The 12957-nt window shown below is 45.8% G+C and overlaps 1 protein-coding gene across 1 annotated transcript in view; it reads right to left on the reverse strand.

Moving 5' to 3' along the window:
• Positions 1 to 3414: 3414 nt before the first annotated feature.
• Positions 3415 to 12957, reverse strand: part of LOC133611937 (protein dispatched homolog 1-like) — a 32912-nt gene continuing 23369 nt past the window's right edge. Inside the window, exons 7-9 of the mRNA XM_061969128.2 lie at positions 10824 to 12350; positions 7237 to 7485; positions 3415 to 4285 (exon numbers count right to left, since the gene is read on the reverse strand). Of these exons, the coding sequence (XP_061825112.2) occupies positions 3641 to 4285; positions 7237 to 7485; positions 10824 to 12350 (2421 nt within the window). The 3' untranslated portion in view covers positions 3415 to 3640. The remainder of the gene's footprint in view (positions 4286 to 7236; positions 7486 to 10823; positions 12351 to 12957) is intronic.

Raw genomic sequence — 12957 nt, forward strand, 5'->3', positions numbered from 1 at the left:
GAGCGTTTTCTATTGGGGCTCCAGTACTATGGAATGCCCTCCCGGTAACAATTAGAGATGCTACCTCAGTAGAAGCATTTAAGTCCCATCTTAAAACTCATTTGTATACTCTAGCCTTTAAATAGACCCCTCTTTTAGACCAGTTGATCTGCCGTTTTTCTTTTCTCCTCTGCTCCCCTCTTCCTTGTGGAGGGGGGCTAGGGGGAGGGGGAGCAGGGGGGGGCACAGGTCCGGTGGCCATGGATGAAGTGCTGGCTGTCCAGAGTCGGGACCCGGGGTGGACCACTCGCCTGTGCATTGGCTAGGAACATCTCTGCGCTGCTGACCCGTCTCCGCTCGGGATGGTGTCCTGCTGGCCCCACTATGGACTGGACTCTTACTATTATGTTGGATCCACTATGGACTGAACTCTCACAATATTATGTCAGACCCACTCGACATCCATTGCATTCGGTCTCCCCTAGAGGGGGGGGGGGGGTTACCCACATATGCGGTCCTCTCCAAGGTTTCTCATAGTCATTCACATCGACGTCCCACTGGGGTGAGTTTTTCCTTGCCCTTATGTGGGCTTTGTGCCGAGGATGTCGTTGTGGCTTGTGCAGCCCTTTGAGACACTTGTGATTTAGGGCTATATAAATAAACATTGATTGATTGACATTGATTGACTTTACCCGGAAGGGGGCCTTTACAGCTGAGGGTGAATAACGAGGCCGGCGGTTTGTTGCAACTTTGTGACTTTATTGGACGCAGCCATCCACCAAGCTCGAGCACCTGCACGCACTCACTGTCGCCGTTCCCTCACCTCTCTCGCCCACTCACTGACGTCACTCACCTCACATGCTGTCATATCTTAAAGGGCCACACTCATACGCTACTCTCATAACAACTAACAAGACATCATGGTGAAGCCAGAAGTCGAGTTTCTTAACATGGAGACATTCTCAATACTTTTCTTTTGTCGAACACAAAGAAAATGACATTTTAGTTAAATGTAAGTTGTGTCTTGGATCAAAGATCCTATCTACTTAAAAGTTAAAGTGCCATTATGTTGCAGCTATTTAAAATAGTTTGTCAATTTGTTCTGGCCTGAAATAAATTGGCCCTTTGAAACATATCTTTGTCTTTGTGTGTTGTATGTAGACCACATTGCTTTCTGAGTTCAGTGATGCAAATGCATGTCAAGTTGATCAACAGATTGTATTATTCTCCAGTGCAATAACAGTACTGAAATGAAGGCTAACAGGGCATTAATTGGAGCCTTAAAAAAAAAGAAGAAAAGAAGAAATAGTTACTTTTCACAGTAACGCATTACTTTTTGGTGTAAGTAACTGAGTTACTTTTTAAATAAAGTAACTAGTAACTGTAACTAGTTACTGGTTTTCAGTAATCAACCCAACACTGCAAGTTATTGATGTTAAAGTCTAAGTCGAGTCTAAAGTCATCAAATTCATGACTCGAGTTTGACTCGGGTCCAAGTCATGTGACTCGAGTCCACACCTCTGGCGCTTTATAATCAAGAATGAACTTTCACCAACTCGGAGGCGATGCAGCAGCTCCGTACGTCAATATAGCCAGTTAGCTTTCTGTGATCATTGCGCCATATACTCATACTTGCCAACCCTCCCGGATTTTCCGGGAGACTCCCGAAATTCAGCGCCTCTCCCGAAAACCTCCCGGGACACATTTTCTCCTGAAAATCTCCCGAAATTCAGGCGGAGCTGGAAGCCACGCCCCCTCCAGCTCCATGCGGACCTGAGTGACGTCAGGTGCGCAACACCACGTAAATCGTTGGCCAACCAAAAAGTAACCCCAGTACGCTATAGCCAACATTCACCAGGAGATGGCAACAGACAAACATAGATCACTCTATTACATTCCTCCCCTTTTAGAAATGTATAGAAGTTACTCAAAATAAATAAACAACCCAACCAAAAAATGCAGCAGCTCGATTAAAAAACTGTACTTAAGCCACATTCTTTTCTTTTTTTTCATTTGTAAAAAATAACATGCTTATTATACAAACAGTATTTGTACACCTTTAACACAGATTTTTATACTGTCTTCAGAGATTCAGTTTTTTTGGTGGTACTCGAAACCTACTGAAATTCAAGTATTTCTTTTATTTATATATATATATATATTAGAGATGCGCGGATAGGCAGTTATTTCATCCGCAACCGCATCAGAAAGTCGTCAACCATCCGTCATCCACCCGATGTAACATTTGATCAGAACCGCACCCGCCCGCACCCGCCCGTTGTTATATATCTAATATAGACGATGCAAGGCATTAGTGAGGTTATAAAGCTTTTGCCTGTTAAAGAAAGGAGACTGATCCAATGCAGCACAGACATTCGCGTGCCACGCTGTTACGACCCAGACGCACACCAGTGCGCAATCATATGGGAGCCGCGCTGAGCGCACCTCCAAGCGCGTCTCGCTGCCGGCGACGGCCGGGTATGGGCCCGACGCTCCAGCGCCATCCATTTTCAGGGCTAGTTGATTCGGCAGGTGGGTTGTTACACACTCCTTAGCGGGTTCCGACTTCCATGGCCACCGTCCTGCTGTCTATATCAACCAGGGTGAGCCCCACCCCTTTCGTGAGCGCACTGTGCGCGGAGTGACCCCTGTTACGCGCCCCCGGCAACAGGGGTGGCGGGCAGGTAAGCTGCGCGGGCGGAGCGCGCGGAGTGACCCCTGTTACGAGCCCCCGGCCACGGGGGTGGCGGGCAGGTAAGCTGCTTACCTGCTGCGCGTGACGCCGGCCGCGGCGAAGGCGGACGAGGCGGGGTGTCGGTGCGGTGGGCGCGGTGGTGACCCTGGACGTGCGTCGGGCCCTTCTCGCGGATCGCCTCAGCTACGGCTCCCGGTGGGGCCCTCTCGGGGGAAGGGGCCTCGGTCCCGGACCCCGGCGAGGCGTCCCTTCTCCGCTCCGTAAAAGTGTCCATCTCTTTTTTTTCTTTTTCTTCTGTTGTGGCATATGCAGCAGGTGCCTGCTCGTTTTTCGTATGTGGGTAACAACATTTAACTATGTATATATATTTCCGAATTGGTTTAACTGCCACCCGCCTGAATCTATTTAAAATCTAATTTTTTTTAATTTCAACCGCCCGACCCGACCCGACCCGCGGATAAAATCAAATTTTTTTAAATTTCATCTGCCCGATACGCGGATAATCCGCGGTTGTGCCCGCAAACCGCGCATCTCTTATATATATATATAGCTAGAATTCACTGAAAGTCAAGTATTTTATATATATATATATATATATATATATATATATATACATATGAAATACTTGACTTGGTGAATTCTAGCTGTAAATATACTCCTCCCCTCTTAGCCCCGCCCCCAACCACGCCCCCGCCCCACCCCGACCACGCCCCCCAACCCCCACCCCCCACCTCCCGAAATCGGAGGTCTCAAGGTTGGCAAGTATGCATATACTGTATATATATAGAATAACAATTGTAATAATACTTGGTTGAATGGAGTATTGTTGGCAGTTTCGGGGCCTTATTGGAGCGAAAGATGACTCCAGTCAGCGGCATTGCGTATATTACAAATTACAATGCATAAAAAAAACAAGGGATTGTGAAAGATTCCCAAAAATGTGAAAAATGGATTAATAGCGCAGCTCTAGTGTGTGCCCTCAAAAAAAGCCCGACACTGCAGCTTTTTGGGCAGCGGGATCTGTCCACAGACGCCCTGCGGTCCCAGGCAGTGGCACAGGGACTGGAAGAAGAAGGTGGCGAAAGCCCAGCTGGTGCACATGATCACCATCAAGAAGGTGCCCATCCGGACGAAGGCAACCACGGTCGAGGGCATCATTGCAGCGCCGGCGATGAACGTGGTGAGGGCGGCCATGGCGATGGCAGAGCCTGTCCGGCTGAGGGAGAAAACCACCTTTCCTCCACGCTCCGGCGCCGGGGCGAGCCTGTAGGCCACGCCGTAATGCACGGCGAAGTCCACGCACAGCCCCACTGCCACAGAAATGGTGATTGACTCAAAGATGTCCAGCTTCCAGCCCAGGAGCACCAGGAAGCCGTCGGTGACGTAGATGGTGCCGGTGATGGACAGGATGGCGAACAGGCTGATGACCACGTTCCAGGTGGTCAGCACCATGACGCCGAAAGCCACGGCCACTGAGAGCGCCATGGACATCAGCGTGCCACTGGACAGACTCTTCTGCACGTCGAAGAGCGCCAAGTTGTCGCCGTGAAACCAGCCGTGACGGAGGCCTGTTGGAGCGCCACGCATCTCCCCGCTGATCCAGGTGTCCACCTGAAACAAACGTCTCCTGTTAGGGCCGGGGTCAGCAACCCCAAAAATGTATGGAAATGGAAAAAGAAAAAGTTTTTTGATGTAATATGTTTTGTGTAGGAGGACAAACACGACACAAACATTCCTAATTGCGAGAAAGCCCACTGTTTAACCTCTAAAGGCTTAGTGGCCACATGCGTGGACAGCACCTTTTAGCTCTTATTTCCAAAATTGTGTACACTACTGAATTGGGGTCTTATGGCCGCTTATGTGGACACTTATACTGCCGTCTGGTGGTGTCAGAAGAGTATAACATACAATGGAATTTGGAAAAAAAAAAGTGTAAAAATAAGAATTAGCATGTCACTAAACATGAAGTACACGTTTGTGTACTTGTGGACTAAGTACGTCATATCAAAAGATGATTCTTAGTTTTTATTCTAATTAGGGTCCAATAAGCCCAAATAGCAAAGAGAAATAAAAATAAAAGCATGTAAACAAACAGTTGGGCCTTAAAAGGTTAATTAATATTGTCTGATCATGCCAATTATATTAGAGATGCTACCTCAGTAGAAGCATTTAAATCCCATCTTAAAACTCATTTGTATACTCTAGCCTTTAAATAGACCCCATTTTTAGACCAGTTGATCTGCCGTTTCTCTTCTCCTCTGCCCCGCTCTCCTTCGTGGGGGGGGGCACAGGTTCGGATAAAGCGCTGGCTATCCAAAGTCGGGACCCGGGGTGGACCGCTCGTATGTGCATCGGTTGGGGATGTCTCTTCGCTGCTGACCTGTCTCCGCTCGGGATGGTCTCCTGCTGGCCCCACTATGGACTGGACTCTCACTATTATGTTAGATCCCCTATGGACTGGACTCTCACTATTATGTTAGATCCACTATGGACTGGACTCTCTCACTATTATGTTAGATCCACTATGGACTGGACTCTCACACTATTATGTTAGATCCACTATGGACTGGACTCTCACTATTATGTTAGATCCACTATGGACTGGACTCTCACTATTATGTTAGATCCCCTATGGACTGGACTCTCACAATATTATGCTAGATCCACTGTGGACTGGACTCGCACTATTATGTTAGAGCCACTATGGACTGGACTCTCACAATATTATATTAGATCCACTATGGACTGGACTCGCACTATTATGTTAGATCCACTATGGACTGGACACTCACTATTATGTTAGAACCACTATGGACTGGACTCTCACATTATGATACTCGATCCACTCGATGTCCATTGCACCGGTCGCCCGGGGGGATGTCCCCACATCTGCGGTCCCCTCCAAGGTTTCTCATTGTCCCATTGGGTTGAGTTTTTCCTTGCCCTGATGTGGGATCTCAGCCGAGGATGTCGTTGTGGCTTGTGCAGCCCTTGAGACACTCGTGATCTAGGGCTATACAAGTAAACATTGATTGATTTATTTCCCATTAATTCCCGTTAATTCCCATGGAAAGTTTCCAACTTTGAAAATTTCCGGAATTTGTAAATTAATGTAAATGAATTTGAAAAAAGCGAGCCTCTGAAAGCAGCCATTACTGCGATGGGGCCCTCAATGAAAATGAGTTTGACAGCCATGGTTTAGATTGAAATTGAAAGGTTGCAGGGTTAAAGCTGCCACAAAACATCCACCTAGTGGCAGAAGGGACAAGGCAGCCTCTTTTATCAATCAATCAATGTTTATTTATATAGCCCTAAATCACAAGTGTCTCAAAGGGCTGCACAAGCCACAACGACATCCTCGGTTCAGAGCCAACATAAGGACAAGGAAAAACTCACAACCCAGTGGGACGTCAATGTGAATGACTATGAGAAACCTTGAAAAGGACCTCTAGGAGAGACCGGATGCAATGGACGTTGAGTGGGTCTGACATAATATTGTGAAAGTCCAGTCCATAGTGGATCTAACATAATAGTGAGAGTCCAGTCCATAGTGGATCTAACATAATAGTGAGAGTCCAGTCCATAGTGGATCTAACATAATAGTGAGAGTCCAGTCCATAGTGGATCTAACATAATAGTGAGAGTCCAGTCCATAGTGGATCTAACATAATAGTGAGAGTCCAGTCCATAGTGGATCTAACATAATAGTGAGAGTCCAGTCCATAGTGGATCTAACATAAAAGTGAGAGTCCAGTTCATAGTGGATCTAACATAATAGTGAGAGTCCAGTCCATAGTGGATCTAACATAATAGTGAGAGTCCAGTTCATAGTGGATCTAACATAATAGTGAGAGTCCAGTTCATAGTGGATCTAACATAATAGTGTGAGTCCAGTCCATAGTGGATCTAACATAATAGTGTGAGAGTCCAGTCCAAAGTGGATCTAACATAATAGTGTGAGAGTCCAGTCCATAGGGGATCTAACATAATAGTGAGAGTCCAGGCCATAGTGGATCTAACATAATAGTGAGAGTCCAGTTCATAGTGGGGCCAGCAGGAGACCATCCCGAGCGGAGACGGGTCAGCAGCGCAGAGATGTCCCCAACCGATGCACAGGCGAGCGGTCCACCCCGGGTCCCGACTCTGGACAGCCAGCACTTCATCCATGGCCACCGGACGACCTGTGTCCCCCCCTCCACAAGGGAGAGGGGGGCAGAGGAGAAAAGAAAAGAAACGGCAGATCAACTGGTCTTAAAGGGGGGTCTATTTAAAGGCTAGAGTATACAAATGAGTTTTAAGATGAGACTTCTACTGAGGTAGCATCTCTAACTGTTACCGGGAGGGCATTCCATAGTACTGGAGCCCCAATAGAAAACGCTCTATAGCCCGCAGACTTTTTTTGGGCTCTGGGAATCACTAATAAGTCGGAGTTCTTTGAACGCAGATTTCTTGCCGGGACTTATGGTACAATACAATCGGCAAGATAGGCTGGAGCTAGACCGTGTTATGGCGGCGGACAGGATTTTATGTTTATCGAACAAACCCGTGTATTGTGCTCTGACCTTGTCGTAGAAGAGGCTCAACTTCTCGTAGTCCTCGTCGGCGAAGGTGGTCTTCTGTTTCAAAACAAAGGCCTTCATGGTGTTAGACGTGTCCAACAGAGGCCCACTTTCCAGAGTGATGCTGGCTTTCTTGACGACGGTGCTGGTGTACTCCTTGATGCAGCGCTCAAACACCTCCGGCCTGTAGGGGAAGCTGCTCTGACCGCAGCAGGTGCTGGTGGACCCAACAACGCAGTCTGTGTTCATCCACTGTTGGCAAAGTTTAGAAATGTACTTTATCTTGATACAGATATGAGTGTACCAATCTGATATTGCTATTGGCTAGGCTAGCAGCTACTGTGCACCACAGCCGATTATTTTCAGAGTCGATTAATCAACCATTAGCCGACTAATCGGATAATAAAGCGTACACATATTTAATGGCTCTAATTTCTCCGTTACTTGGCGCCATCTTAAAAGTATGCCAGCCTTTCACCTGTTCCTGTTAGCATGCTAATTTTAACATTTAAATATTAGCCTGTTAATGTTTTATGCTAGCATTTTAGCTATTTTTTTTGGACATTCTAAATCTAACAATCATGGATTTTGTTACGTTGTGCCATCTTAGAAGAATGCTACTGTTAGAATGCTAATAGTTTATGCTAGCATTTTTAACAAATTTGTATCTTTTTAACCCGATAGTCATGGATTTCATTGCATGGCACCATCTTAAACGTATGTTAGCCTTTCACCTGTTAGCATGCTAATTTTAGCATTTTGATATTAGCGTGTTAATGTTTTATGCTAGCATTTTAGCTAATTTTGTACATTTTAAACCTGATAGTCATGGATTCCGTTACTTGGTGCCATCTTTTAGGTATGCTAGCTCTTCCCCTGTTACCATGCTAATGTTAGCATGTTAACATTGTATGCTGGCATTTTAGCAATTTTTTTACTTTTTAACCAAATAACCATGGATTCCGTTATTTCGTGCCATCTTAAAAGTATGCTAGCCGTTTCACAGGTACCATGCTAATGTTAGCTTGTTAGCATTTTTACATAGTTTCATATTTTTTAGCATATCAATGTGATCAAGCTAATGTCTTTTTCTAGCATTTTAGGTAATATTGTACATTATAAATCTAATAATCATGGATTCCGTTACTTGGCGCCATGATACAAGTATGCGAGCTGTTACCTTGTTAGCATGCTGAGTTTTTAATGCCAGCATTTTAGCCAATGTGATACATTCACAACTAGAATACATAAATGTTATTTTGTAACCTCTTGAAGTATGATAACTCTCCTAACTCTACCAAGATTCATACTACATTTGAGTACAGGTTCTCAAACCTTCTATTTCAACTTTCAAACTATTTCTAGCTTTCACTAGTATTTCAGTTCAGCGTCAGCTCTTCAATATTCAAACGATTTTAACATTCAAACTATTCTTTACATTCACACTACATTCTGTCAGCATTTCAGTTTCAACTTCAGCATTGGAGCATATACACCTCATCTAGTTATAGTTGCATTTTACTTAGAAAGTATCCATTAACAAACGTCTCTGGATCGTTCTAGAACTTAATGGACTATTGTGATCACAAGGTGTGTAATTCTCCACATCGCAATGTTCCTACCGCTGAGAGTTTGATGTCTTCTTGGCGCCGTGTGCCAGGTCAGACCTCACAAACTTTCCTTTAGCCTTTTTGTTGAAGTTGAAAAAGTGGCAAATAAGATTCTTGTTTTGTTTTTAACAAAAGACAATATTCCTTTTACAAGTAACAATTAGGGCATGTGACGTTAGTGACACCTAGTGACCGGTCAATATACACTACTACGGATCTTCCATCCATCCATTTCCTACCGCTTATTCCCTTTGGGGTCGCGGGGGGCGCTGGAGCCTATCTCAGCTACAATCGGGCGGAAGGCGGTGTACACCCTGGACAAGTCGCCACCTCATCACAGGGCCAACACAGATAGACAGACAACATTCACACTCACATTCACACACTAGGGACCATTTAGTGTTGCCAATCAACCTATCCCCAGGAGCATGTCTTTGGAGGTAGGAGGAAGCCGGAGTACCCGGAGGGAACCCACGCAGTCATGGGGAGAACATGCAAACTCCACACAGAAAGATCCCGAGCCCAGGATTGAACCCAAGACTACTCAGGACCTCCGTATTGTGAGGCAGACGCACTAACCCCTCTCCCACCGTGCTGCCCTACTACGGATCTTAAAACACGGAATCAAGTTGACTGATCGTCAACAATAGACACAATCTAAGGAATTAAATTGGACTGAAAATTCTTAGTTAAAGACAGCTCTAATAACAGCGCATATACATCTTGAGCAATAACATTTACAATACTACAACTCATGTGATTTTTTTACCTTCTTTGTTTCTACGCTAACCCTATTTTTCTTTTCTTTCCTATGTTTTGCATATTTGTAGACTGTCGCACTGATACTAGAGTTGCTTTTAATCTCATTGTACATGTGTATAGTGTCAATAACAGGCATTCTATTCTAGTCTATTCTATTATAAGAAATCAAGGGAACAAGTTACCTTTTGTCCTCAACACACAATAACCCATTAATGACAATGTGAGGTTTTTGTTCTATATTTTAACATTTTTAAATAAAAAAATACATGTACATAAGTATCCACAGCCTTTGCTCAGTACTTAGTTAATGCACCTTTGGCAGAAATTATAGCCTCAAGTCGTTTTGAACACAATGCCACAAGCTTGGCACACCTATCTTTGGGCAGTTTGGCCCATTCCTCTTTGCAGCACCTCTCAAGTTCCATCAGGTTGGATGAGAAGTGTTGGTTTTCATCCAGGATGTCTCTGTACTGACTAGTCTCCCAGTTCCTGCCACTGAAAACCATCCCCACACCATGATGCTGCCACCACCATGCTTCACTGTAGGGATGGTATTGGCCCGGTGATGAGCGGTGCCTGGTTTCCTCCAAACATGATGCCTGGCATTCACGCCAAAGACTTCAATCTTTGTCTCAAATGTGTTTCTCATGGTCTTAGTCTAGTCAGGGAGGTGACCAAGAACCTGATGGTCACTCTGTCAGAGCTACAGCATTCTTCTGTGGAGAAATGAGAACCTTCCAGAAGAACAACCATGGAGAGCAATTTCTTCGTTAAAGTTTGCCAAAATGCACCTAAAAGACTCTCAGACCATGAGAAACTAAATTCTCTGGTCTGATGAGACAAAGATTGAAGTCTTTGACGTGAATATTTGGAGGAAACCAGGCACCGCTCATCACCAGGCCACTACCATCCCTACAGTGAAGCATGGTGGTGGAAGCATCAGCTTTTCAACAACAGGAACTGGGAGACTAGTCAGGATAGAGGGAAAGATGAATGCAGCAATGTAAGGAGATATCCTGGATGAATACCTTCCCATCCAACCTGACGGAGCTTGAGAGGTGTTGCAAAGAGGAATGCATTTATTCCATTTTGGAATAAGGCTGTAACAAAACAAAATGTGGAAAAAGTGACTACTTTCCGGTTTATGTTGCTCCCAGGTGGGTTGTCAAAACAAACATGGTCAACATATCTCACTGTAATTAATCAGGGATAACTGACCTGCTTGAAAGAGATAAAGAGGCAGACCATTTCTTGCTGAATAAAAATGGAACTCTCTCTCTGAATCTTCTCGCAAAAATCCAGGCTCCACTGCTGAGACTCTTTGCTGGAAATGTTGAAGCTGCTGTCAAACATCAGCGTTCCCCAGTCGTTGGGATCCAGGTGGTCCCCGTTGTCCACAGCCATGGCGCCCCAGACAATAAAGATGGTCACCCGTAGTTGATCAATACGTGCCAACTCCTCGAACTTGAACAGATCTTGGTACTCCTTGTAGCGCTCAAAAGGGTTTGAAGAGCGAAACAACTGCAACTTCCTGATATCCGTTGATGGGAGCTTGAGCTTTGGGTTGACAGACACCAAATAGGCCCCGCCCACTGTGAGAGCCAGGAAGCAGATGAGCCAGAGGTAGCGCGGCTTGATGACGATGTAGGGGAGAACTTTCTCAAAAAAGGTTCTGTAGGCTTTGGAGACACTCAATAGGAATTTGTTCACCTTCTGGCCAAGACCTGCCACGAACATCTGGATGCGGTCACCGCTTTTCTGCCGTGTGGGCTCGGGCCAGTGCCACACGTCTACGATGTAGCGCTCATGGAGCACCACCACGGCCAGGAGCCACGTCACCATGAGAATGTAGTTGACCAAGATGGCCGTTCCCGCGTAGATGCCCAAACAGCGTATGACGACCACATTGCTGACATCGTTGGCGTAGAAAGCGGCGGCGGTGGTGAAGCTGGTGACAAACATCGAGAGTGCGGCGTGCTGCAAAGTCACGCTGACCCTCTCCGCCAGCTCGGCATGAGGTCTATCGGATTTGGCGTGGTTCCACACGTCGCAAAGCACAAAGGCGTCGTCGACGCCGATGCCCACCAGGAAGACGCAAGCCGTGAGATTCAAAAAGGGAAAGAACTTCAAGTGGAAAACCATGTGGTAGATGAAGAAGGACACAACCAGGGCGCTAACAATGGCTATCATTGTCATTAAGGTGATGAGAGCGGAGCGCGTGTACACACCCATGACCAGCAGAACCATGACAATCGCCACAAGGAAGTACGCGCTGTCCTGTTGGATGTAGTGGGCAAGGAGTTCATGTGCGCCGGTGAAAGAAATCCCGATGACTGTGATGATGCCGTCTGAGTTCCAGTTCTCAAAATTGTCCAAATAAATCTGCTTTTTTTTATCGCTATCCTCAATGAAAAAGTGGAGCATACTGTACTTGAGCACAGGCGAAGGACGTCCCAGGCTCTCCGAGCTGAGGAAGTCCTTATCGACCAGATAGTGCAATATTACATAGACGGCTGTGAACTTGGTACAGATCTCCGGCACGTTGCTACACTTGCCGGGGGTGGCGCATTCCCATGTCAGTGTGCCGTTGTGGTAGTAATGGGCACACCTACGCAAGATGGTAAGCGTTTGTGCCACGTCCTCCTCGTTGATCAGTTCGCAGGATGGCTTTTCTCTTAGGAGAGCTATGTAATTACCCAGTGTCCAACTCAAGCAGTCACTCTGGAAGTCCCAGTGAAAGCGCACCTGTGGACACAGGTATATATATCAGAATAGGACAAATGGATGCATGGCTGAGTACAGAGGAGACAGGTGAGTAAACTGTTAGAATAATTGTTTGCAAGTTATCACAAAAAATTTTTGTGTTGAAATGAGTTCCAGGCAAAAGGACAGGGGCTGTCTTTGAGGCCTACCAAGAGTAAGGCTCGTAAAACTCAACTGTGTAAGGGGGAGAGCCACATGAAGGGTTTTCTGTTTTCTGTCATGTATGGTAATCAACAGAAGGATGTTATTCTGGCCCAAGGACTTCAAAGCGGAGAGATGACAGGATCCGCCCAATTTCCAGACGACCTCTTTTTGAACTATTTTACAAACTCTTTTTGAACTGACATTTTCTGTGAATTGTTTACGACCTTTTCTGTGAACCTTTTGCGACCTTTGTCCTTTGGAAACAGCCGTGGCCATGTGGGGGGTTAATGAGGGTCCAAAATAAAAGAAGGAGGCATACAATCTTTTGGCAGAGCGTGCTGGAGATTGTAGAGGGATACAATGTCCGGGCGACTCTCCTCAATACATTGAGTCCAAATTGAATTCTGTCTCTTGTTCTGGCCCAAGGACTTCAAAGCGGAGAGAT

The sequence above is a fragment of the Nerophis lumbriciformis genome, linkage group LG08, assembly GCF_033978685.3.
Source record: "Nerophis lumbriciformis linkage group LG08, RoL_Nlum_v2.1, whole genome shotgun sequence".
NCBI classification, from domain to species: Eukaryota; Metazoa; Chordata; class Actinopteri; order Syngnathiformes; family Syngnathidae; genus Nerophis; species Nerophis lumbriciformis.